The sequence below is a fragment of the Trichoderma atroviride genome, chromosome 1 (assembly GCF_020647795.1).
Source record: "Trichoderma atroviride chromosome 1, complete sequence".
Classification (NCBI taxonomy): Eukaryota; Fungi; Ascomycota; class Sordariomycetes; order Hypocreales; family Hypocreaceae; genus Trichoderma; species Trichoderma atroviride.
In genome coordinates, this window is record NC_089400.1 from 2,302,403 (window position 1) to 2,327,801 (window position 25,399).

Here is a 25,399-nt window from a genome sequence, read left to right on the forward strand (position 1 = left end):
CATAACGAGCTGATCATCTCTGTGATCCTGATAGGCCAGTTCGTGATTGGATATCCATTGGCCTTCTATTTCTGTCTTTCCTCCTTTAAGAAAAAAAGAAAAATGTCGATTAGATAATCCTGTGAATCTCGATCTTGGCTTCCGTAGCTGTCAACTCCGTGTTTTGATGGTGTGGATGGCTTCCAATCTTCCCAAGCGATAGCCGGACTATTGGGCAAGTGACGCCGATAGCACCAATGGCTGTATGGAAGTACCTAAGTGTGGTATATCTGGAGGTCTCAAAATAGTAGATCCTAGCTCTTTTCTTTCTCGAACTGCTATAAATAGCGTTGTTTGCCTTGTTTCGCGCATCGGCGGCTTTGCCATACTGTGCATGTACTTTTGTGAGAGATCCTTCAACAGGGTTCCTTTGTGAACCATCTACCTGCAGGACTCACTAGGCAACACTTACGATCATACTCTGCAGAATACGCAGATACATAGTACACCTCAATGCCTAACTAGGCAATGGAGCAAGTGCGGTAGTTGCATTATGGCCTTCCTGGATCCGTTAATAGAACACCCAAGCATGTTAAGAAGCATAATTGGATACCAGTCCAGCAGCTAACCCAGGTAGTGGCATCGCCAAGTCGGCACGTCGGCATGTCGGTCGGTCGGCCACACGTCTTTGCCTCTTTCGATCACACCAACTCTTATTTTTAGATCCAATAACAATCAAATTTCCCTTTACAATGATGTCCCATGATTCGAAGGAACAATAGTATTCGTTTTGCAATGCGAGTACTAATCAATCAATTGACATTACTGTAGCCTTGAATTAGAGGTTGATAGCCTAATCACTCAGCAAGGGTAAATAAAGAATTTTACCAAAATCAGAACTCTTGACAGAATCTTGAATTTTACGTTACCTATGGCTGCATGCATGTATGCTAGAAGACGGTCTTTGCCGCTCTTTCATTCTTGGTGCCCATGAGCTTCGATCAAGCGCGAAAGGTGGAACTGAGCCCCTGTTTGACATGTCAATCTTCAACTGACTCCTTTCATGTTTGATCTTGTATAGGCACGCCGAGGTAGAGCATACACAGACTTGGGGAGCTACAGTTTTACAGACAACGTATATCCAACTCGCCGTCATGCTTCAAGCTTTCTTTTCTCACAAAAGCCATGTACATTGTGGTTAAGCTTTTGAGTACCTATGCTATAACAGACGAATGTACTTTTGGAACTAGCCCATGATCTTTCATCATCCGTTGAACACTTGGACTAACACCCTGCATTCTCAAGGGAGAGTGTGATGAATGGCCCTGTAGCAGACTAATGATGGCATTAGATTTAGAAAGATCTTCTGCACTTTCTCATTTCTTGTTTCGAGCTGCTGTGTATGCTCCATACTGGAGAAGCAGCTTGACTAATGCGACATCGTCAGCATGCGCCGCTATAGTAAGCGGAGTGTTGCCGTCGAAGCCATCAACTATGTTGGGGTTTGCGCCACAGACAAGGAAGAGCTCCAGTATATGTTGATTTCTTCTTTCTACCGCCAATAAAATGGGAGAGCAAAGGCGAGAGCCCCAACCTCAAGACTCACGCCGCAAATTGGGATCGGCGCCATGAGAGAGAAGTAAAGCCACGACTCGACAATCTCCAGTACGCGCCAGTAAGGTGTTCCAGGTGCTGTCCTTTTCGGCAGCGTCAGTGCCGCCAGACAACAGCCAATGAAGAGTTTCGAAGCAATTGTATGTAAAGGCAGTGTTAAGCCAGTGGCCGGAATACCAGAGTTTTGAACCACAGTGTCGGTTTTTGAACGCTTCCCTTATCGCCTCAGTGTGCCGAAACTGCCCGCTGCGGTATACCAAGATAAACTCTGCCATAAGCATATCATTGCGCTCTCCAAGGTGGTAGGTGCGAATGATTTCCGCTGCGGCATCCGGATTGATGTCAATCGAGTTTCGCTTCCTCATCAACAAGCGTGACATTCCTCTTGTGAAGCTGCCCTCAACACTTGCTTTCACGACGCCTATCGTTACGCAAAGATTGAAGCCGCTCTCTTCCGCGACCCAGTTTAAAGTTCCAAATCTCCTTTCAAATTCTTCACGCCGCGTTGATAACGAACGCCCTCCCTCTTTAAAGACCTCAGTTGCACACAAAGCTAGTTCTTCCAAAACATTATACCCGTGTCCTGCAATCTGCCGGCAAGACTGCCTGAAGATGTCAAATATGATGTCATCATAGGCTGCATAACTGACCAAGAACCTGGCAATGCTCTTAAAGACCGTTCTAGCATTCTCGGCAGGATCGTCTGCCGAGAAATTGGCATTCACATCGGCAACTTTGTCTCTCATTTCGAGTCCGACTGAAGGGCATTTAATGAAGAGAGGCAATAGCTCTTTATAACATCCGCTCTTAAATGCATTCATGTGAAGCTGTGGTGTCATCGTTATCCGACTTCCTCGACCAAGTAGTTGTTGTACTATCCTCGCACCCTGTTTTGAATTGCTGGCTGCAGCCTCCGCGACTAGGCTGTAGTCATCCAACTGTTGATCGCGTTCCAATATGCAGCTGACCATGTCGTCGCCGTGGCGGTGGTTATTTGCCGCAGCCAGGAGCATCTCTTTCGAGGCAGCCGCGACTTCGTTGCCCAGATGTAGTTCCAAGACTTGAAATACTGGAACCGAGCCTTTCTCCGCCGCTATCAAGAGAGTCTCTTTACTTATGGTGTATCCCCTATCATGCTTCATGAGCATCTTCATCATCTGTCCAGTTTGATCGTACTGAATCGCAGCTTCAACAGCGGTCGGGGAAAATGTGAAACCAGGCGCCTGGAGGAGGCCGCCCAAACGGCTCGCTTCATCAGCTTTGATTCGCTCGATGAAGATGCGGTCTTTGATTCGCTCCAAGTTTCTTATGACATCTCTGACTGTTCCCAGCATGCTCCAAGCCATCTTCGCATCGTATTCAAAGTCGAATAGAAATCGCACAATATCGCGAACGAGACACTCCTCAGATTTATTGTAGTCTGGTGTCAGTATGAGAGACTCTTTGTCGGTAGCAATTCCCCTCAGCGCATATATAAGATCTTGGGATTCGGTTGCCTGAGCTCCGCCAAACTTCGACAACAAAGTATAGAGACAAGGACCCTTACTCCACCATGAAGTTTTCCGCCAAGGTCCAGGCATGATATCAATGACCGATTGGCAATGTACGCTTGGGCTGATATTGAAGATAATTGGAGCAATGCTAAAGACGCTTGCTGCTATCTCTTTTGTCCCGCTGCACACAATGGCCTTCTTTGCGTTTGCCACTTCCTGTAGAATCCAGACTCTAAGGAACCAGGGGCTGTTTAGAAGGCATTTTAATCCTAGTGAAAGTATCTTGATATCAGGCTTATCCGTTTCTCTCTGAACGGCTTCCTGAATTATCTTCCAGCGCTCATCGTCTCGAGCCCAAGATTGGTATGCATAATTACTGCGCTCCTGCTGGAAAAGACTCATATAGTCCATAAATACATCGGTACTGTAAGTCGTGTGTCCCAGGAAGAAAAGAACGCAGTCAGCCTGCTTGTATATATCACTCATCTGCGCGACTTGGTGGCTTCGCTCCCTCTTGTTGCTTTGGTCAATGCAAATTGCATCTATCCAGAGGATTCGATCAGTGTCTGGACGGCGGAGGCTTATGAGAACTAGGTGTAGGTTTGCTGTGATTGCCAGCTTTTGCTCATCCACGGTGACATTTTTTGGCGTAGCTGATGCGCCCCAAGTGTAAGACAGCGCTTCGTATTGAATGAGATCGTGATGAAGAAGCGCCTCGAATAAATTGCACGTCAATTCGTCTCCGCTTCCTTGATGAATTCGTAGCAGCCGAATTGTAGGTCGATCATGATCGAGAGGCTTATATCGGTATTCATCCATAATTCGTTTATAGACGATACATGTTAAGCAAAATAGCGCTGTCGTTCATAATTGCGACATGTGAGAGAAGAAACGAAAGGCGCAAGGCTTCAGCGGTCTGCCTCCATTTCAACCTGATGAGCAGCCTAACCAATCGCAGACAGATGCATGGATCCATACAACACCGCCACAACCTTGACCGCCTTGCTTTTGCTCACGGGTTTTTCTTTGTTTCATGGCATCTACATTTAATTATTAGAGAACTAAATGCATATCGATCTTTTATAAATTCTCTACCTTACCAGGCACATGTAAGTTCCGATACTTGAATCCCCACCCTTATCTATAGCGCGTTCATTATGCCATAATCCAAGATCGCAGGAGAATTGATCCAAACAATTGCAAAGTCTACATTAAGCCGGCCATTCTCCATGTGCTATTTATAGAGAGTTTAAAATGTTGCAAGGCTATGGTGCAACACATTAACAGCCGTTTTAATGGATCGTAACAACCCGTTGATGGAGTATGTACGTGTATTGTAGAGGCCTGGCCCAGCGGCAAATAAACAACTACTCAAGCTCGGAGAAAGATCTTGACGGGACCCCAAAATATCTTTTATCCACAGAGTTGTATTTGTTTTATTGTAGACAAATACTGTCCCATAACGTTGACTGTATACATTTCATCCCAAGATGAGGTAAAGTTCACCAATAAACGTAATGAAGAGGAGCTGCTATGATCTAACAACCACATCAGGGGTGCGATTCACTTTTTAGAATGCCTTTAAGCAATGTATCAATTTCTTATAGTCGTCTGCAATGGGATATACTGGTCCATCTATCAGATCTAAGAGAATGCTTTGGTTTCTGGATCTAGATAGAGCAGACCAATTTACAAAGGGATTGTCTCTTATAACTACCTCCAATCACTTGTGGCTTTTTTCTTTCATCTTTCCTATCAATTACGGTATCCTTCGCTAATAGCCAGATTACTAGTCCGAATTAAATAAAAGCAAAGTGAATAATTGACTGCTGGCTAAAGGTAATATGTTTATACATGGAAACATTCATATACTACTCTTCCTCCATCAACGTATCCTCTCCTTACATGAGTGCTAGGCAGTCTTCGAGACATGGCTTGAAGTACCCCATCTAACCGCAAATATAGGTCCGATGCATGTTGCATGAGAGGTTGGCTTCTTCGGAAACCAAGCCGGACGATCGCTAAGTCATGATGCCCAAGGCACCAATAGCACATAAGTCAATTACACTTCTAACCTAGATGTACTAAGCGAGTTACCCAAGGCATACAAAGTAAAATAATGCGATATGCTATTCCTCGAACCTGTAGAGCCAGAGTTCAAACCAAGAGAAGCATTTGCGCCTCCGAAGTACCCAGTTCCCACTTTCGGATTACTTCACCCTGCATTATCCCATGTACGTAACACTCTCCTATAATTCTCCAAGCCCGCCTCCCTGCTATAGCCGGACACTTTCGAAGCACAAAAGGAACGCCAGAGCCAAAAAGCACCGCAACTCTATCCCCGGGCTCGAGTTTCTGGGGACCTAACCCAAAGTAGCCCTTTTTAGTGATAAAGAACCTTCGCCCTAAAGCAAACCTCCCGATACCTGCTTTCAACGTGTCCTGTGGCACTAGGCTTGGTTGCTGTCGCAGAGCTTCATCTGTAGCATCCATAGCTTGATGTACAAGCTTCCTCGCGGAGTGATCTGCGTCTTCGGGGCTATCGACATTGACGTCGGATGTGATGTGATTTACCCGTCTTTCTTTTGCTTGTCGTTTAGCAAGCTCATCGCTGTGTCGTCTGCATTCCCAATACGGATCAGGTACCATATTCACCAAATGGAATGGCCTATGGTAAAGATCGTAAGGCTGTTCTTGCCATGTTGAAGCTAGCTGGCATAAAAGGGCAACATAGGCATCATCATGCTGTGGGAAGGCTCGCTCTTTCAGCTGAGGATCTAGTTTACTGACAAACTTAGAGCCGCAATCTTCGGTCCCTGTGTCAAGAGTAGACAAAGACTGATCTAAAGCTTCGCAAATCTCTGCAAGCTCAACCAAACCCGCTGTTTTTGCTGCCATGGGAGGCTGCCCTGGCGACCAAGACTTCGAAATTTCCGGAAGCCAATCTTCGTAGCGGGGTTCCAGCTTTCCTGTCGCCTGTCCCACGAACAAAGTTGACCAGAAGGCTTCCAGTAGCTGATTTATAGTTGGATATCTGATAGATGCCTCTTTATTGGACATGGCAAGATGCTTGCAGCAACCAACGGCGACCATGAAACGAGTCGCATCCGTCCAATCTTTATCAACATCCTCTGCGAAGCTCTCATGGCATATTTCCAATTCATCCCACAAGATTCCTTTAATTTTTAAAGTTTTCTCGTTCTTGTCTATCTTGAAGGAGGCATCTACCGAAGTAGCAGTTGCGTACAGTGGCTCTGAACTCGAGTGTTTCAACTCTTGCAGCAACCACTTTTTCATTTCACGCTCCGTGATGAGCTCCGCTTGCTGCAATGCGTCAGGCTCTTCAGGTAGGTGGGGATTCTCGTGCGCAACGGCGAGAATGAAATCCTCGCGTTGGAGCAACTCTCGAAGTTGATCTTTCTTGTCAGGTGACATTTGATGGAATGCAAAATTTGCCGGAACATCTTCCAGATCATTTATGACTGCAGAGCCCAGGGCCGCCATTTCTAGTCGTTTAATTCGGCGTTGTCGTAATACCTCATCTTCCGAAGTCCTTGGTGGAGCGTTGTAGTGAAATGTAACCGGCGACCGTTCGCCACTTCCGTCGGCTCTATAAGGCTTCTTAGGCTCTGTATACTCCGGCTCTGCCCACCACGGAACATCGAAATAACGCTGTATGTTTCGAAGAGGTAAAGGCTGCGAGCCAAGTGGAGCAGACCAGTCCGGAACCCAAGATGGCAGATCATGGTCACCATTGCCACATTGGCGAAGGATCTCCAACTTAGATTCACCTAGCAACAACATTGCAGCGAAGTCGGTGTATACTTTTGCAACAGATTCGTCGTACCTGGTTTCAAGTCGGTTTGATGGCAGTACACTAAACATGTTCCAGATTGCGTATATCTTGTCTCGCTTATTTGAGGCTTGAAAGGATCGATATCGACAAACCAAGTCAAACCAGGCTTGAGAACTTGGCTTGAAAAGGAAGTGACCCGCAGTATCGCGCAAACTGTCAAGCTCCAAGATGTCTGTAATGGCGGGGAAAGTTTGTCTCCGATCATCTTGGTGAGCTTTCATGCGGGCGGCTGCTATCACCACATTTGTCCATGAAACGTGAGCTTGGCCGCAGTGAATTGCCGCATTTCCCAACTTTATACCCATTGCTCCCATTGTGAGCTCTTGTACAATCCATATACGTTTCCACCAAGGGCGTTCAAACAAGCTTTGGATAGCTTGCCAGACGTCATTCTCAACAGTAAAGAGCTTGTCATAAGGAGAACCACTTCCCATCTCGAGAATCGACTGAATTGCCAGTTCACTGTCGAAAGACGGGGGTCCAAGCCAGATAATAAGTTCACTGGCCCTCCCATAGATCATGTTCATCATTGGAATTTGGTGGTTCTTTTCCAGTAAGTCGTTTTGATTAATGCATATTGCATCTATCCAAAGGTCGATACATTGATTTGTTTCCTGTCGATGCTGCAGGAATGAGTATAGGTTATCAGCGACAGGCAGCTTTACTCCATTGATAATGATATTGTGAGCAAATGAATTATGCCCCCACGTATAAGACAAAGCTTGAAAAGAGGTGACATCATTCGGTCTTCCTTGCAGGTTATACTTGACGAGCGAAGCTCGAATTTCCGCTGATGGCCCTCCTCTCGGTTCTATTCTCAACAGGCGAATTTCCAACTCGCTTAGTGGGAGCTGTCGGTAGAGCCATTCGGGACTATCAACGATGTTTGGATCCTCGGCAGACATGACCACAAATGTCGAATAGGTGTTCTGATTGAGATGGAACACATGCTTGCTACAATTGGTATGCTGCGCTTCATAGTAGACTTTAATACAATACGGCTGTTCAAAGGTCGCAGTTAGGCAGAAGCGCACAGCCACATCACGTAGGTCGCCCTCAATAAAGCCTTACTATCACAGGCCAAAGATGATAGGTCATATGCCTGTTATAAGAAAAAGCCTTGCCAAGTGTATTCACCAAAGAAATGCACGCTGCAAACCGCATATCAGCGTCTAGTGCTCGTCAGTTTAGAGTAAAGCCGGCTGTTTAAAGACATGATTGCGACCACGCTTGAATTTATGCTGGCCACAAACTTTAGTAGACATCTTAATTCCGCCTCGCATTACGACACCGTTTATATCACAAGATCACTGAGCGCCTTGAAAAGAGGGGTAAACTGGGGCTCACTGATGGCTACCCACCCAGCGACTAACTGCCTACCTAATTTTGAACTTCAAATATGCTACCTATGAACGGCTCATCTCATCATATCATAGGACTAAAAGGTAATGAATATAAGCGGCTTAGCTTTGGAAATCTATGGGCCTCAAGCAGCGGAACGGCGGGGCTCCAATTTATAAGTATGAGAGAAATACATGGACAGTTGTTAAACCTAGAGCAAGAGTTTCCTGGATAGGTAGCGGATATTACAATGAACATGATCTTGTGCGGCCGGTTCACTATAATTACTCACTTAAAATGGAAGCCGACTACAACACATTGGTAATGGCTAATATTGCTCACAACACTTTATTTAACCTTATTTCACGGTAGAAGCAGCCAAATAGAATGTGAAGTCTGGGCAATAGATCATCAAAAGCTCATCTTCTTTTTCTAGGCCATGGCGACTGATATGCCCCAGCTATCTAATTGCTATAAAATAACCGCTGTCTAATATATGCACGCTAATTGCCAGCACAGAATCTCCTATTCATTATCCCCCAATCCCTCCATTTTTTAGAACAAAATAAAAAACAAGAAGCACAAACCATTCTAGCCGTGATTTTTTTTAAATCCCAAAACGCCGAAATAAACGGTACAATTTTCTCTTAAACCATGGAAGTGTTAACTTTTTTCTTTTCAGCCCCCGCAAAGGCGTATAACAAAGTGGCCAGGCCTTTGCCGCCGCCAGAAACTGCAAGAGCAGTTGCTGACCCAGAGGTTCGGTAAATAAGGGCACCGAGTAAACCTCCGACAACAAGTGCGATAAGAAACAAGACGCGTCTCGTTCGAGGATGGTTATCCACGACAAAGAGCTTTCGGTCAATCATAAGATCTACCCACGCTGCAGTTGCCATGGCAGTACTGATTTCAGTTGCCGCCAGGCTTCGAGATTGCACCACCTGGCTACCGGCGGCAAACGCCAGCAAGGCCACAACACCAACAGCTATCGGGCCGTGGTCACGAACTCCGTACCGGTATTGGACTGCGGCAGCACCAAAGACGAGACAAGTTTGGACCAGATTGCATAGAATCAGCCACCATCGCTTCCGAGGACCGACGACATGGCTCAGCTGGCCTGTTAACCACCCTGCGAAAAGAAAGACACCGAGTCCCGTGCCAATGTTGGCATTGTAGAACATGTCGCCGTTGAATTTGGGTATAACCAGGGCCAGACATAGGAAAATAGTGTTGCCTGTTTGGTTCGAGGCAAAACAGTGGTAGTCTGGGAATGTTGTTGCATCTTGAGTAGCCTTGGGTTAGCCTTTGAAAGCAGAAACGCTATGCATGGAAAAGGGGTAGTCTACCTTGAATGCCTGTGCAAATGGTAATTAATAAAAGCTGAATCTCAACAAATAGTGACGTGCGGACGTCTTGCGTGAAGTGGTCGATATATCCATTCCCAGTCTCAGACTTTTCGGACGTCTGTGGAGTCTGTTGTCCAGTATAGATCGACCCTTCTCGACTAGTGTCTAGAGGGCTGGTGACGATCTTGACCTCTGTTCCAGCCATTGGATCTGTGAAAGATGGGCTGATAAGTTTTCAATGGTTAGGGTTGAAAGCAAATTGGATTGGATCAAAAACAACGATTCAGCGAGAGGCAAAATCTGGGGGCAAAGATTTACTTAATACAAACGTCGGGACCGACTTCCGTCTGAGGCACGGTACGAAAATTGGATAACCGCCGGCCCCACGTCCGAACTCAGGATCCATGAGCACTGCTTCAAGGAGAGAGCTAATAACGGACTTTTCCGGTCAAGCAGCTTGGCGAGAAGCGCATACATAACGGCATCGCTGCTTTTAACGAAAGCTGCCTCTCAGATCAAGTTGTGGCTCGTTGATATCTCCGCAGTGCGGCAAGGATGTCTTGGCGAACAAGGTCCACGATAAGGGACGCTTCGACTCAAGTCGCACACAGAACGTCCGCACCACAGCTTGGAGATTGCCATTGCTAGTTCCGACGCGAGAGGGCAGGGAAAGAGAGTCAAGCGCATCTATTGCGCTCATATCATACATCTCAGCACAATTCAGCCAGTCGACCCTATCCTAGAAAGCAGCTTTTTGTTCTCTATCTCTTCCGCTACTACTCACGATGGCTGCTTATTCTGCTGGCCGAAGTCCGACAGACGCAGCCGCATCCAGCTCAGCTCACCGACTAGGTATTATGGGCGTTGGCTCTTAGATAATATTACGTACGTGTGTTCCAGCAAGGTAAGATAGGGGCGGCGTCATCGAGAGCAGAAGGAAAAAAAATGCACAATTGCCCGATTTAAAGCAGCGTGGCGGCGAAAGCCTGTTTCTTCCAGCCAATAGCCAGGGGCTGACCCTCCGCATCCGGAGTGGGCCCCGGCCGGCTGCCGACAAGCCAGCCGCGCGGGCCGGAAGAAGATCTGGTTGCACCTCCACCGATGCCGCCGACATCCGCGCTGCCAATGCTGCTGTTTTGGAGGGAGTTGTTTGTCGAGATGAGGTTGAAATACGGTAAAAAATAGAGTTATAGGAGATATCGGCTGGGTAGTGCATGAGAAGAACGTGGAGTTGGATAATCTGGAGAATATATGGAGTAGATCTTGATCAATAACTGTGGATGTAACTCTGCCAGGAGTATGTCTTAGACACTCTATCCAGGGGTACCTGTAAGCTGTAGGTAGGACAGGCATGGCAGACGAATGTCTACTTGGGATTAGATCCTCCAAAATACTTGTCCTACCTAGCATTGTTACTTCATATAAGCTAATTACCCAAGTAGTGGTAGGTATTTTTGCCAGCATAGAAGTTACAATAGCGGCGCTTTGTCAAGACAAGGAGTACAGGCATAGCGAACTTGCATTATTCCATTTCCAAACAACCAGTATCTCCATTGAAAAACTTCGGTGGCCTGAAAAAAAGAAACGAAAGAAAGAAAGAAAGAAAGAAAGAATAACACAATCTGGTATAGTACTAGTAGTATTTTATTCATGTATTTACTATCTGAAACATTCATCTAATCACTTGAGCAATTATCATTTCATCATTTCATCTAGGCCTCATTTTGTGCAAGTCGCCAGTAGGCGGCGTTTAGCCGCTTTTTTGCCGATGGAGAAGCAGCGTCCGTGCACCGCAACGCGTTTAATGGAAATCACGTGTTGTCGCATCTGCTGACTAACCGACGCGATACGCGATGCTCGGGCAGCACCACTTTCATATTATTGTTCCCGCCGCATACGATTGACAAATACCAGCTACGATACGGCGTGCAAGGGTCTGGACTCAATGTTCGCCGAAATCCCAGACGCAGACCAGCCTGGCACTCAGTAGCCGGCTTCATGACTCGAAATAACCTCGCCGGCCACCTCTCCTGGTTGTTGAAGAACGTTGCGTTATCAAAACCCACCGCCCGCGAATTTCCCACAACAAGCGATACCTCGTCGTTCCGTTTTTCGCAGTCGCAATCTGCCGATACGCCTGCGGCAAATTTCAGTCAAGCAACCACTGCATCAACTAGCGCAGACAAACGAGTATCCCAGGTACAGGCGTCTGGGAGCTCAAATGGCCTGCCGAAGAGAGAAGAAGCTTTACAGGATAAAGAAGTGGTGGTGTTAGAGGACGACAGTATGGGCCGCTTGAACTTGTCTACGAAATCGAACAAAAGACCGCTTCTGTCCCAAAATGGCCAGCTCGCAACACCGTCAACCACTGATTCTGAGACCAAACCCCGCTTGAATGAGCCTCTGAAGTCTAGTGGTGCGTAAACCAGATGATTATATAAGTGTTCCTGAATTAATTATTTGGCAGCAGCAACAAAAAGCACAGTTCTAAAACAAGATGGCATATCAGAAACGAAATCAGGTTCACTTCGCCGTGCCTCGTCGCCGGAATTTAGTACCGATTTCGCCGACTTCGATGATGATGACTTGGAGTACATGGATCTAACAAGAACAACCGGTGCATCTGACGAGGAATCGCTACAGTTCGGCGATGATGTGAAGGTCTGGACGGAAAAAGATGCATCTTGGGAAGCGCCGCTGCCTCAAGCTAAAAAGAGGAAGAGTGCTGATACCGGCGACGCTTCTGCTGAAAGCCAATTTCCAGATGTATATCAGATCCTGGGAGCTGACCCTCCAGTCCCGACTCCTGGTCGTCGATCCGCGAAAAAAGTAAGCTTCCCTAGTTTCATGACCCCCTAAGAGAACGATTGAAAGATATCATATTGCTAAACTATCCAAGGCTGCGAAAAATGAATCTTCCAAGATGTCTTTGGATGGGCCCTCCTCCCCTTTAGGTAGAGCCACTACCCAAACGGCGCCATCTCCTATCAGGCGGACTCCAGAAAAAGACTACGCTATCAGCAGTTCCGAACGACGAAAGAAGTTAAAGGTTACGAATGAGCGGCCTTCGTCTCTAGACTCTCCAAGCCTCGACGATGCTGCTCAGCCTGAGCCACGACAAGCTAATGAATACTTCATCCCTGATTCCGATGAGGAATTCGTTACGCCGCCGCCGTATAATACTTCCAAGAAAAAGTCAGCGAAGCCTTTTGCAGATGTACAAGAGGAGGACGCTTTCCTCATGGACGTTGAAGATTTAGCTGTATCTCCCAGGCCAAAACAACCACGCTCATCTCTACCTCCTCGGCCAGTGCAGACTGAAAATCCACATGTTTTACCCCACCAAAGCATATCTGAAAGCCAGAGCACTGGTACCATCAATAATTCTGACGAAACACACCCACCACAGCATAAATTTCCGTCATCTAGCCAAACACAGAAAATCTTGTCTCGCATTTTAGCAAATCCACAGCTTCTAGTCCAACAAAGTGAATTCCTAGACGATCAAGTTCAGCAAAATGATCGAGACTTTTTACAAGCTATAAACGATCGGCTGCCGAAAGACAAGAGAAATGAAATCAAAGCAGAAAAAGAACGACTCATCCAACAGCAAAAAGCGATGCAATGCCTCAATAAAGCGGTGAATAGCTATAGAGCCTTGAACGAACAGCGAGAAGCAGTTGCTCTGCAGGTAGCCCAGTCTTATTCAAAGGGCGTAGATACAGATGAAGACGAAGCCCGACTTGATGAACTTACTGAGCGTGTCGAGTCAACAGAACGAGAGCTTTCCCAAATGCTGGCCGAGGCAGGCCTTGACGAGTCCAGGTTCATGGAAAAACAAAAAGACCCTATTCGGAATGAGAGAGACGAGCATATCGTTGTACTTGGTACGCAAGCTGGGCATAGGGGCATGGTCAATATGTCGCGGAGCTCAAAAGATGTTCCACTATCCATGGGAGGGACTCAAGTTATTCACCAAACGCAGCTACCCGAGCCGATTCGATCACAACTAGGGAGTGAGCCACTGCACAACTTTTCTCTTCCCGATCGTGCCTCTAGGTCTGTTTCAAGAGCCGCACCGCATTCCAACATAGATCACCTCATGGATGTAGAAGACGATTTCTTCTCTGATTTCGACGAGATCGAGATGCAGCTGCCTCCGAAATCTACCAAGAAGACCGCTCAGCTCGACAAGGGCAAAACTCCTATGAGAAATCGCACTCAGCGCTCAGGAAATGAATTTAGCGATTTCAGCGACGATGCTGATATGCTTGCATTTGCTCAAGATTACGAGATACGTCAGTCTGCCGACGGGCCGCCTCAGGATTCTCGAGTCTTTTCAGAAACCTCGGGAAATGCCTTGCCTGTGCCAAAACAGAGGCAGCTGACCTCAAAAAGGCAATCTCCTCCAGAGCCGTCTCAAACAAGGATACCACCAGAACTTATGAGGCATTCTTGGTCCGCAGACGTCCAAAAGATTTTGAAAGATCGATTTAGGATGAAAGGATTCCGACATAATCAGTTAGAAGCCATCAATGCTACGCTCGCTGGCGAAGATGCCTTCGTTCTGATGCCAACAGGCGGTGGAAAATCTCTCTGTTACCAGCTTCCAGCCGTTGTCAAGTCAGGGAGAACAAGAGGAGTGACCATTGTCATATCCCCTTTATTGAGTTTGATGCAAGATCAGGTTGATCATATGAAAGCCTTGGGGATACAGGCCGTTGCTTTCAACAGCGAATGCTCTGCCGAATACAAACGACAGGTCATGTCTGCCTTCAATGAGCGGAATCCGGAGCATTTCATTGAGCTCCTCTACATCACACCAGAAATGGCCAGCAACAGCGTCCAGTTTCTCAACGCCATGGTGAATTTATATCAAAAGCAAAAATTCGCCCGTTTCGTCATTGACGAAGCTCACTGTGTCAGCCAGTGGGGGCATGACTTCAGACCTGATTACAAGAATTTAGGCCAACTTCGGTCCAAGTTTCCCAACGTTCCCGTCATGGCCTTGACAGCTACAGCAACCCAAAATGTTATTGTTGACATTAAGCATAATCTTGGCATGATCAACTGCCAAGTGTTTTCGCAAAGCTTCAACCGTCCAAATTTGTATTATGAAGTCAGGCCGAAAGGTTCAAATCCAGTGGTGACCCAGCAAATTGCCTCTCTTATCAATTCCAAATACCGGAATGTCACTGGAATTGTGTACACAATCTCACGAAAACAAGCTGAGGACGTCGCCGAGAAGCTTTCAAACAATGGTATTGCAGCCCGTCATTACCATGCTCAAATAACGCCTGCGGAAAAGGTTGAGGTGCAACAAGCATGGCAGAAGGGCCAAATTAAAGTTGTAGTAGCAACCATTGCATTCGGTATGGGAATCGATAAACCAGACGTCAGATTTGTTATGCACCATGGCATTCCGAAGAGCTTAGAAGGCTATTATCAAGAAACTGGCCGTGCGGGCCGAGATGGGAAACCCTCCGACTGTATCTTGTTCTATGGAAAAGCGGACATAAGAGTCCTCAAAAGACTGATCATAGATGGAGAGGGCAGCAAGGACCAGAAGGAAAGACAGATGGTGATGCTGAACCGCGTAACGGCATTTTGTGACAACAAGGCCGACTGCCGACGAACTGAGGTCCTCCGCTATTTTGGGGAAGATTTCCACCCGTCACAATGCCACAAGACTTGCGACAATTGCCAGGCTGGACTGGTTTTCGAGCAGCAGGACTTTTCAGAATACGCCATTGCCGCTATTCGAGTCGTCCAGCAACAGTCAAGGCTCACGGCGAACCAGTGCGCGGATATTCTGATTGGTAGGAAATATCCAGAATACCAAGAACAGAATTCGGACGAGTATCACGGCATAGCTAAGGGGATGAAGAAACATGAGATAGTGCGCGTCATTGACCGCCTCTCAGCTGAAAAAGGCTTTCATGAAGACAATATCGTTGGGAATCATGGTGTCGCTATTCAGTATCTTCGAATCGGACCTACCGCCAATCAATTCTTAATGGGAAGACGGAAGTTGATGCTAACAGTCCAAGTTTCGGATGAAGGCGGCTCAAATCAGACGAAGACAAAGAAAACCAAGGCAAGCAAAAAGCAAAAAGAGCCAGCAGCCAATGTGCAGTCAACATACGTCTCGTCCCCAATCAATAGACGTAAAAAAAGAGCGGCAGTCGTCGATAGCGATGACGAGTCGAACTTGCCTATGACATCACGTGGCTATGTGAACGATGGATTCGTTGTCTCAGATGAGGAGGCCGAAGAGAATGAAGAGGATGAAGAAGCCTTCGAACCGCTCCCACAGCATCGGCCTGCAAAACCGACTTCAAAACCTACCTCCAAAAAGACATCGCGACCGGAGCCTATCCTGAGCAAACATAGACTGCAAGATCTGCCAGAGATCCACCAAGACGTGGTGGACTCTTTTGTTCATGAGGCACGTCAGTTGGAAGAGCGTATCCGGAATAAACTGGGCCTCAGACGGCCAATGTTTACAGACACTCATCTGCAAGAAATGGCTATCAACTGGACCACTTCGATCGACAGCATGAGTCGCATTCCCGGGATTGATGTCGACAGAGTCAAGGAGGTTGGACCAAAGCTAATCCCGTTGCTGAACATGCATCATGCATCGTATAGAGAGATTGCTGCGGCAGACGCTGGCACTGGCGCCTCAACCTCCAACTTGGATCAAGAAATAGTAGACTTGATCAGTTCTGATATCGACCTCGACGAAGATGAGGAGGAGGAGGGGGAAGCCTCCCATTACTTTTCTTCGAAACCGGCAGCAGATGTCCAAGCCTTCCATGATAGGCTACAAACTTTGAACAGCCAGCCAACTCAATCCAGAGGCAAATCCTCCTATAGCCGGGGAGGAGGCAGGAAATTCTCTGGCAAAAAGTGGCCCAAGAGAGGCGGTGCAGCTGGAGGCTCCCAACGTCGGGGTAGTGGTTCCAGCAGGCGAGGCGGTGGCTCCGCAGGTGGTAGCGGCGCGTCGTCTTCGCGGCCTGCTTCAGGAGGCGGCGGATTCAGGCGAGACGGCAAGATAGTCAAGAAAAGCGGAGGTGGCATCGGCCTCATGCCGTTATGATCGCTGATCACAGCCTAAGTGACTCGATATTTCATCTTTGCAAGCAAAGATAAATTTCTGAGAGGAAAGCGAGCAAGGGCCTGCCTATTGATTTACCTATATGATGTTAGTTTTTACGCTTTTTGCGGTTTTCTTGCGTGTGGCATGAGATACGAGAAAGTAACGAAGATATCCTTCCTAACATTCTACTCTTAACGCTACGACGTTGAAGGCAGAGATGATTGCATTTAACGTGGCGATTTTTTATTTGGGCGACGGAGCGTTTTGGCATTTACATCCTTATTCTTTGGAGCGGCGCATTAGAAGAAATAAAGAGGGAAAATGGGATGCGGATCATGGCTCAGCGATGAGAGGCAATATGAGTAGATATGATGAAACAGTCACACGTATATATATGTATTTATACATGTAATTCATCTTTACTACGTGGTTGTATCGGCCTCGTTCGATGGTAGAATCATGAAGCACTAATTGCTCAGTTGAACTTGAGGGAGCATCCCGTCACATGATAGCAACAGGCTTTAATATGTAATCAGCAGGCTTTCAGCTTTAAAACCCCGCATAGATATTTGACAAGGGAACAAACCCCATATCTTCTACCTATGCAAGCTTCTCTCTCTCATGACGACGGTAAAAGGAGAGAGCAGGGAGCAGATTGTGGTGGAAGATCTCGACGCTGTAGAGCAGAGAGTGTTGCAGAATCTGATTACCTGGCTCATTGGGAGTCCAAACGCCGATTGGCACGCCACCATGTTTTCGTCTCATGTTGAGCAATGTATTGGTGGCGGCGTGGAGTATATGGCATGGCCGCTGGAGTCAAAGGTTTGTTGTTTTTTTATTTATTCACATGTGTTTTAACTCATTGACGACGTCTGGTACGGTATATATACGTGTGTATGTGTGTACTTACTTATACATCCCATTATACAAAAGTACCCCGGCTTTGACTGGGTCGTATGCAGAACGAGGCTGCCCAGCCTTCCCACCAGAACAGCCGGCATATGGATCCCGATTGCCGGCTTTGACGGATGCAGAATTGACGACGAGGCCGGGTTCACGTATGAGCTGCTGGTGGGCAAAAAGTATCAGATGCTGAAGCCGGTGAGAAGGGTTACGCTGAGAGTTCGAGAGGGCGATGTGATGCATGTGCTGTGGCTGATGAAGCAAAAGGAAAAGTGATTTGTTTGAAGAGTAGGGAAATATATGTTGATCACTATGTGTTTCAGTTCTGAGGCTTAAAAAAATTCACCAAGTTTAAGCTTACATCTCGGGAATAATAGTCTAAATAGAAATCTTCTGAAGATCAACGGGGAGCACTTATCAATCGAGATTTCTAAGCTGTATATAACACGCATATATAAATGCAGGGTTTTTCATAAAAGTTTGAATCAGTCGACACTTTGTATATCATTTACAATTGGTGTTAGACCTGTGAAATACAGTTCAGCAATATGGGCATTCCAACTGAAATCACGCGTCAGCATCAACGAGCAAAAAAGAGCCTTGGTTCCTCAAGATTGATCCCAACGGCCGACTTCTCGTGTTCAGAAAGAATTAATAAACTAATGAGGCTCTGGTTTCTAGCTTCACTGGCAGATACATATAAGTGGCGTCAACCCTATGCAATGACTAGCAAACCATCTCATCAGTGAGTTTATTTACTTCCATCTATTTGCCCTTTGCTTAAAGAAGAATAAATATATATATAACTTGTCTAATGCTCTAAATGCTGCGCCAGAAAAGATTCAATACAGCACCGGCCATTACGTCAACGAGACCCGCCGTCTTTACTCCGTCATAGAATCTCAGCTCGCAAAGTCGACTTCGGGCTTCCTCGTCAGCGACCGCCGTTACCAATGCCGACCGCGCCCTCTTTGACTGGATTCTCGATCGCGGTAAAGACCTTCTTTTTCTCCTTCTTCTCCTTCTTTTCTGTGTCATCTTTCCGTTTCACCAAATCTCCCTTTGAGCATTGCGATTTATAGTCATCTCATCTCTCCCTTTCTCTTAACCACTTAACTGATAAATCAGCTTTGTAGACTACACAGGAATCTCACTGGACAAGTCCCCGCACGTCAACAAGTGGCTCAAGACGCTTTCCCAGCGTCCAGCCTTCCAAAAGGGCCGGCAAGTGCCTTGAAATAGTCAGCGTCGGAGAATGGCAAAGTAGAACGCCCGAGAGTAAGAGAATAGGACAACTTCTCGAAATGAGGCCAATCAGCAGTTACATCTCACACGACTACCTATAAAGAGTAAACTCGCCAGTCGATTCACAAATAACAAAGAGCAGATAGAAGAATAGCCCATTGCAAGGGTAAACACATTCAAATATCAGGAATAAAGTGTTCGGATTGTCTCTAGTCAAATTAAAGAAGAAAGGGCAAAAAAAATTGTAGAGCTAGCCGTAGCATCTAACAAGCTAGCTCCGGGAATCTCAGCTATTCTAACAGCAAAACAGGAAAATATATATGACAAAGAAGGAGGATAAGGCACGCGCAATGAGACCGATCAGTGAGAATGGGGAAAAAAGGATTGAATTAGTTAAAAGCAATAATGTGGAAAATAGAAGGAAGAGAGAGGAAGATGAAAGAAAACAAGATGCCGACACATGCCAACCCAAACCACCTTTTGTGTCGCGTCCTTTCTTTTTCCACATCAACTCCCCCCACACACCGCCAGCTCAGCTCGCTTCGCTTTGCTCCTCTTTGAATCCTTTACGCCACGCTATGGAAAAGACAAAGGACAGTCGAAATTACTTGAGAGAGGTAAAAAAAAAAAAAAAAAAAAAGTGGCGTGCTATATATGTGAGCCGAAGTGAAGCAATGAGGTGTTTTGTTTTTGAGATTGAGAAGCTTCATATAAAATAAGCGTTCGACACGTGGTGTTACAGAAGAAGCAAATAAACACGCAAGATAACAGACAATCCGATTCCAATTCCTTTTTAAAAATCTGATACCATAATCTTATGAATCTGCCGTCAAATATTGTTGCTTCAAAATCGCCACCTGGGCTTGAGATCTTTCGGCTCGGGAGGGTTGTCGCTATACTTGCGAGAAGTGAACCGGCTGAATATGGGCAGGGGGCTTGATCCACCCCTTGAATCTGGCCTTCTTGGCATTGGCAGCAAGCTTTGCCGGCGAGACGAAGCCAATGAGCTGCTGGGGCGGACGTTTTGAGTATCCAAGTTCAAGGTTGAAACGGTGGGCTGCACGTTGGAACGACGAGATGGCGTTTGTTTGAACAGAGAAGATTGCGAATAAGGCCCGGGAGAGGTGAGACGCTCACGGAATGAAAGTCGGGAGTGGCCTGTCCTAGACCAAGATCTGGGGAATGACTCTGACATGGGGGATTCTGAGCCCGCCCGTGTAAGAGAGCTCCGAGGGGTGGGCAACTTGGAGGTAGATAGCGGCGTAAGAGCCGACGTCGATCTTACAGGCGCAGGCGTCCTGTGCGGGGTGTGGCTACCTTCGACATCCAAAGTATTGGCAGAAGAGTTCCATCTTGGTCGGTGCCCCATGGTCGAGGCAGGTCGTAGGGTCGAGGCGGATGCTGAAGGGGGATAGTAGGAGAGCCTAGAGGGAGTCTTCTTGCCAAGTCTCGAGACAGGGGCGGGCAATGATGAGTCCCTTCGGCTAGAGGAGGAGGACATGAGGCTAGAAGAGCTTGCATTGGGAGATCGAAGCTGGTTTACACCCTGTTTCCGTGCGGGTGTACGTGGGTCGCGGCCCATGTTTGGCATAATCACAGACGAAGGGGGAGAGCTTCCTGGAGTTTCCATGCCGCTGCCGTTGGTGGACCTGTCGTTGGAGAGCATGCTGGAGATTGAATCTCGTAGTTTCTGGCTCCTTCTCTCGGCGTAGATATCCTCGAGAATGGCATCCATGTCTCCCATATTAAGCTTCAAGGACTCCCATCGCGTTTCCATTTCTGCATGGAGACGCAAAATCTCGCCATTGACGGTCAAACGATCTTTAACACCCTTATCAATGATGGACAAGACTCGCCCAATAGCGGGACCATAATGTGTCTTCTTGGCTTCGTAGCTCTCAATCTTTTTGGCGATGGAAGGTTGGTTCGTCAAATGCATGCCGGAATCAATAGCTTCCCTTAGCTTCATCAGAGACCGTTCCACAGACTCGTGCATCTTCTGAGCCTGTCGTCCTGCACCGCGGAAGACAATGACCCATCGGTCTTCCCCAAGCTCCTTGCGAAGAGACTCTGCATCCTTTTCAAGCTTCTTGTAACTCCCATCCAGGCCATCGTGTCGCATATCCAGCTCCTCACATGCGGTAGGAAATGCATGCTTCGCCCTTTGTTCAAAAACAGACAATCGCATAGGGAGGAAATCTAGAGATGCTCTCAAAGGCTGCATTCTAGCAAAAAGCGCGAGCAGGCTAGAATCATCTTGAGACATGGCCGTATTGCCTGGTGCGTTGGGAGCAAGCGGCAACGCAAGACTGAGGCGATTCGGCGGCTGCAGCCGCGCGGCTGAGAGGGGATTGTCTTCCACAATAGTCTCCAGGTCACCAATGTCGACATTGTCGCCGTTTGCGGCAACGGCAAGGCTCTTGTGCCGACGCTCCTCCATCTCAAAGACGAGCCGCGAAAGTTCATCCATCTCGGTCTGTATGTCACCCAGTACGCTGTTCCATAGTTCTTCCCATTCCATGGCAATCTCCACTTGGTTTCGCACGCTCTGCAGAGTTCGCTTGATCCGAGCCCATTCATCTGCAATCGCCTCCATCTGGGTAACGGCTCGTCTGAGGTCGTCGGTCGACGCGTCAGCAATGTCAGGCCGGTTTTGCAGTTCATCGATGGCGTTAACATAGGCGTTGATGAGATGCTCGAAACGGCTGATGGCGTTTTCAACTTCTTCCAAGCCTTCACGGCCGCCAGCCGCAGCCCACTCTACGTCATCTTCACTATCCAGTCCGGCAACGACTTCCTGGGCCTTGGAAATCCAGCTGCGAATCTGTTCAGCAGCATTGATGAGAGCCTTGGAAGCCACCGGTGCCGTTGGGATTGCTGAAACCTTGCTAGAGAGTGCATCTGCATCAGGAATGCCGAGCATTGTTAGCTGGGCTAGCTGATTAGCAAATGACACTCGTGAGAGAGTGTAGATTGACCCAGGTCGGTTGTGGCTCGGCGTAAAATATGAGTTCATGTCTGGCGTGAAATCATTGAAGGTGAGTATTTCGGGAGGCGCTGTTTCTACAAGTGGCGATTCCTTTGGCGGAGGAGTTGGAGGGGATGGAGAATACGCGGGGGAATAGGAAAGAGAAATTGAAGGTGAGTGTGAGTGTGAAGGGGAAGCGGCGGGAGGCGAGGAAGGCAAAGGCGGATATTCTTTGGGAGAGGGCGGACGCGTAATTCGTTCAAGGTGCTCGCGTCGAGTATCCAGAGTGACCTTGGTTCCATTACCATTCAGGTGGTCGGGCAACCGATACTTTTGCGTATCCATGGCGAGAGATTTAGCGAGGGCGTCTTCGAGGAATTCCGGTTCTTGGATATCAGGCATTTCAGGTAGCTGATAGGAATCAGCGATGGGAGACATGGATACGTCGTCCGACTGGCTCAGCGATCTACTATGCGGAGGAGGGGCGCCGATGCCTTTCCAGGGACGGCCGCGCCGAGGGATGACGGCGGTGACGGATCCTGCCTGGTGTTTCTCGTCGAGCTGGCGGAGCTGTTGTTCGTCAAGTCGACCGATGGAATCAACGTGCTGCTTCTCGATGGCTGCTCGCTTGGCTGCTGCTTCAAGGCCCAGAGCCTTTAGGCGAGCAGCAAGACCAGGCGACGTCTTTCGAAATGCGGCAACCAGGACTTCATGCGACGGCTCGGGTTCCAGAAGAGTGCTGCTTCGGCTGCGATATTTGCTGGAGGTGGTGCTGGTGGTAGGGCTCAGAGCAAGGTCGGCAGCATCGACGGGAATCGCGTCGTGGCAGATGCTACCGTTGCCGTTATTGGCCCTGATGATGCTGTCAATATAGTTGTTGCTGTTAGTGTCGCCGTTATCGATACTCGCGCTGCCGTTGGTCCTCGGTGTTGACAGATGTGCAGTCGCTGTGTGATGTGAGGGGGTGGATGCGACCGTGGCGGCAAGCGTGGCAGTAGCTGCAGCTGAAGCCGAAGCTGGAGCTGGAGCTGGAGCTGGAGCTGCTTCTGAAGCCGGAGCGGCGCAAGGGGTGGCGGGCGACTGAGCGGTTTGCACGGTTTGGCCAGTGAATTTTTGCAAGTCTATGTCCCGCTCGGCTGCATCATGGCTCGGCTGCTGCTCGACGTCGCGGTTCGGACTCAGACCCACGTCAGCGTCTGGTGAGCTCTCGTTGGCCGGCGTCGAGTCGCGGTCTGGGCTGCCACTGGCGACAGCAGAATGGCTGGTGGTCATGGGCCGCAGGTGATGGCTGGGGTTCAGTTGAACCCGCCCGCCCACAGGATCGCAGGGAACTCAGAGTCGGCTGCGGCGTAGCAGGCGGCGCGCTAGTGGAGGGCCCAGGTGCCTTTCAGTGGACGGCGGCCCTGAACGGTGGGAGGGGCAAGTCGACGCAAGTGTGTTGAATGCACGCACGTAGGGGCCGGCTCGATTGGTTACCGAAGCCGCCACCCGTGAGGCGTCCAGTTGCTGATAAGCCGTTGTTGCGGTCCTCGTTGGGAATGATTTTTTTTGCTGTCGCGCGACGGCCCAATCAAGACGCGCAGCCTGCAGGAAAACTCCCGACGGTGCCGCCTTGCTGCCAACCCAAGCGAATCTTGGTTTCTGCGCAAGTGGGCTGGTATGTGCGGATGCACGGTAGGGTTCGTTGGATGCCTGCGCTGGCCGCGTCGCTGGAGACCCAGCTTTTGGCTGCGCTGACCAGGAGACTGGGCGAAAGAGCGGATATTCTACCCGCAGACGGTGCGGTGCTGGTGGAGAGCGCTGCAAAGAGACGGCAGCTCGCAGGAGACAGCTATCAGCGGTACGTATAGGCAGTAGATGGAACGAAGAAAGCTTGGGCGAGGCTCTGACGTCGTCGACGGATTATGCGGCTGCTAGCTCGTCAAACTGGCGAGCGCGCAGTCACAGAGCGTGGTGTTTGTCGTCGATAGGGATTAAGTCGGGCTCTGGCGGTGATCTCCTGGAAAAAGGCTCGCGATGGGCCTTGGCCATGAGCCGGCTGAATCAAGTAAGGCCCGCGTACCGGGGTTGTTCGACTCCCAGGCTGGCGGCAGTCTGGGTCAGGTAAAAAGGCTGAAAATAGTCGAGTACAGCGAGAAGTCGGCAGAAGAAGAGAGGGCGGAGGCGGCGAGCACGAAGGCCAAAATTGGGAGATTGGACGAGAATAGCCCAAGCACAGATTGCTTGAGTGCTGTTCTATGGTGAATCAAAAAAAAGGGGGCTGAAGGAGAGGGAAACTCTGGTCAGGAGGGGTGCAAGAGGAAGAAGAAGCTCAAGTTAATTAACGGGAGCTGCTCGTTCCTGAGCTAAGAGGGAGAGACGATCTACTAGAAGAGGTACCCTCATCTCCCTCGGGGGGGTACTTGTTGTACTTTTGGGCGTGATGGCCTCTGCTCTCGAGGCAGTTTTGATGCGCCAAACAAACTTGCACAGTTATTGGCACTGCGTAGATGGATATGGATGGATGTGGCATGGGGGCCACGTATAGCCAACGGGGCAATGAATTAAGAAAGATATTTTTAAAAGTCCGTGGGCTCGACAAATGGGATCCTGGCGACGCTGCTCTCTGTGCCTTACAAGTGGACAGCCCTGGACAAGTACCTTGCTGTGATGGCCGAGGTACCTTGCTGGGACTAGCCCGTACCTGAGGTATGGAGCGTGTTACTGGAAATGGAATCTCTGTATTATCACAGCTGCCTATCAAAGGGCTTGTGCGCCGACTGAGAGCCCGCAGAGGATAGGTCGATCAGCGGCCAGATATGACACGTGCGAGGGCGATGCGGCGCTGTGTGCTGGCTGGTGATGGAAGATGCCACCTTTCAGCGCGCCTAATGAATGGCATGGCACTCGCTGAGACAATGCATGGGACGAAGCAAGGGCGAGAAGCGATGGAATGGTGATGGGGACGGATTTGGGCTAGTTGCCGGCTAGGCAATAACTGGCGTGCTGCAAATTGCTTTGTTGGGGACCAGTTCCAGCGGCGGCGCACGCTAATGCTGCCACTGCCGCTCCTCCACAGCACAGCTTCATGTTCCCTACAGCACAGCACTGCACTGCAGCGTGCAGCTTCGGCGCTGCGTTGCACTGGATGCGCGCTAGCATTAGAGCCATGTCGGGCTAATTAGCGCATCCCCACCGCTGACACGGGAGCTTCCACAGCACTTCCACAGGCATCCCGCTTCTGGCAGCTTCAAACCACTTGAAACGCTGTGAAATCTCCACGGCTCCATGCCTGTCCGGGCCGCCTCCACCAGGGCGTCCTGCAGCCATTTTCTGCATCATCAACCTGGCAACATTAGCTTGCCGTCCGATATGCCCAGGCCTGCGATGCTTTCTCAATTCCATGCTGGGGTCACGAGGGCTGACGGATGGCAGAAACGGCGGGGGAGACTGTCAAGATACCTGCCGCTACTCCGATGGAGCAGCTACTGGAGATGCCGCTGGCTGTCATTTTACTTTGCCGAGCTCGTGGTGTTAGTAGCAGCCTGGTATCTGGTTGGTAGCTAGCCCCGA

At 48.7% G+C, this 25,399-nt stretch overlaps 5 protein-coding genes across 5 annotated transcripts; 1 reads left to right on the forward strand and 4 right to left on the reverse strand.

Moving 5' to 3' along the window:
* Positions 1-104: 104 nt before the first annotated feature.
* Positions 105-3,957, reverse strand: TrAtP1_000860 (uncharacterized protein). Its single transcript, XM_066110746.1, has 3 exons — positions 868-3,957; positions 593-804; positions 105-537 (listed from the first exon to the last, which is right to left on the reverse strand). Exon 1 carries the CDS (start codon positions 3,903-3,905, stop codon positions 1,575-1,577), a length of 2,331 nt encoding a protein of 776 aa, XP_065966819.1. The 5' UTR covers positions 3,906-3,957; the 3' UTR covers positions 105-537; positions 593-804; positions 868-1,574.
* Positions 3,958-5,243: 1,286 nt separating this feature from the next.
* On the reverse strand, positions 5,244-7,847 carry TrAtP1_000861 (uncharacterized protein; the record flags this gene model as incomplete). Its single annotated transcript, XM_066110747.1, has 1 exon — positions 5,244-7,847. The coding sequence occupies one exon, from the start codon at positions 7,845-7,847 to the stop codon at positions 5,244-5,246; it is 2,604 nt and encodes an 867-aa protein (XP_065966820.1).
* A 506-nt stretch (positions 7,848-8,353) lies between these two features.
* Positions 8,354-10,397, reverse strand: TrAtP1_000862 (uncharacterized protein). The gene is made up of 2 exons (XM_014090615.2): positions 9,630-10,397; positions 8,354-9,565 (listed from the first exon to the last, which is right to left on the reverse strand). The coding sequence occupies exons 1-2, from the start codon at positions 9,832-9,834 to the stop codon at positions 8,931-8,933; spliced, it is 840 nt and encodes a 279-aa protein (XP_013946090.2). The 5' UTR covers positions 9,835-10,397; the 3' UTR covers positions 8,354-8,930.
* A 6,955-nt stretch (positions 10,398-17,352) lies between these two features.
* TrAtP1_000863 (uncharacterized protein) lies at positions 17,353-17,910 on the forward strand (the record flags this gene model as incomplete). Its single annotated transcript, XM_014090844.2, has 2 exons — positions 17,353-17,553; positions 17,665-17,910. 2 exons carry the CDS (start codon positions 17,353-17,355, stop codon positions 17,908-17,910), a joined length of 447 nt encoding a protein of 148 aa, XP_013946319.2.
* A 1,813-nt stretch (positions 17,911-19,723) lies between these two features.
* On the reverse strand, positions 19,724-23,119 carry TrAtP1_000864 (uncharacterized protein; the record flags this gene model as incomplete). Its single annotated transcript, XM_066110748.1, has 1 exon — positions 19,724-23,119. One exon carries the CDS (start codon positions 23,117-23,119, stop codon positions 19,724-19,726), a length of 3,396 nt encoding a protein of 1,131 aa, XP_065966821.1.
* Positions 23,120-25,399: the final 2,280 nt, after the last annotated feature.

Excerpts from the sequence above, each read along its gene's own strand:
- TrAtP1_000862 (XM_014090615.2), bottom strand. The coding sequence starts at position 9,834 with ATGGCTGGAACAGAGGTCAAGATCGTCACCAGCCCTCTAGACACTAGT. Across the intron at positions 9,566-9,629 it reads CATTTGCACAGGCATTCAAG|ATGCAACAACATTCCCAGAC; the intron begins GTAGACTACCCC and ends AGGCTACTCAAG.
- TrAtP1_000860 (XM_066110746.1), bottom strand. The coding sequence starts at position 3,905 with ATGGATGAATACCGATATAAGCCTCTCGATCATGATCGACCTACAATT.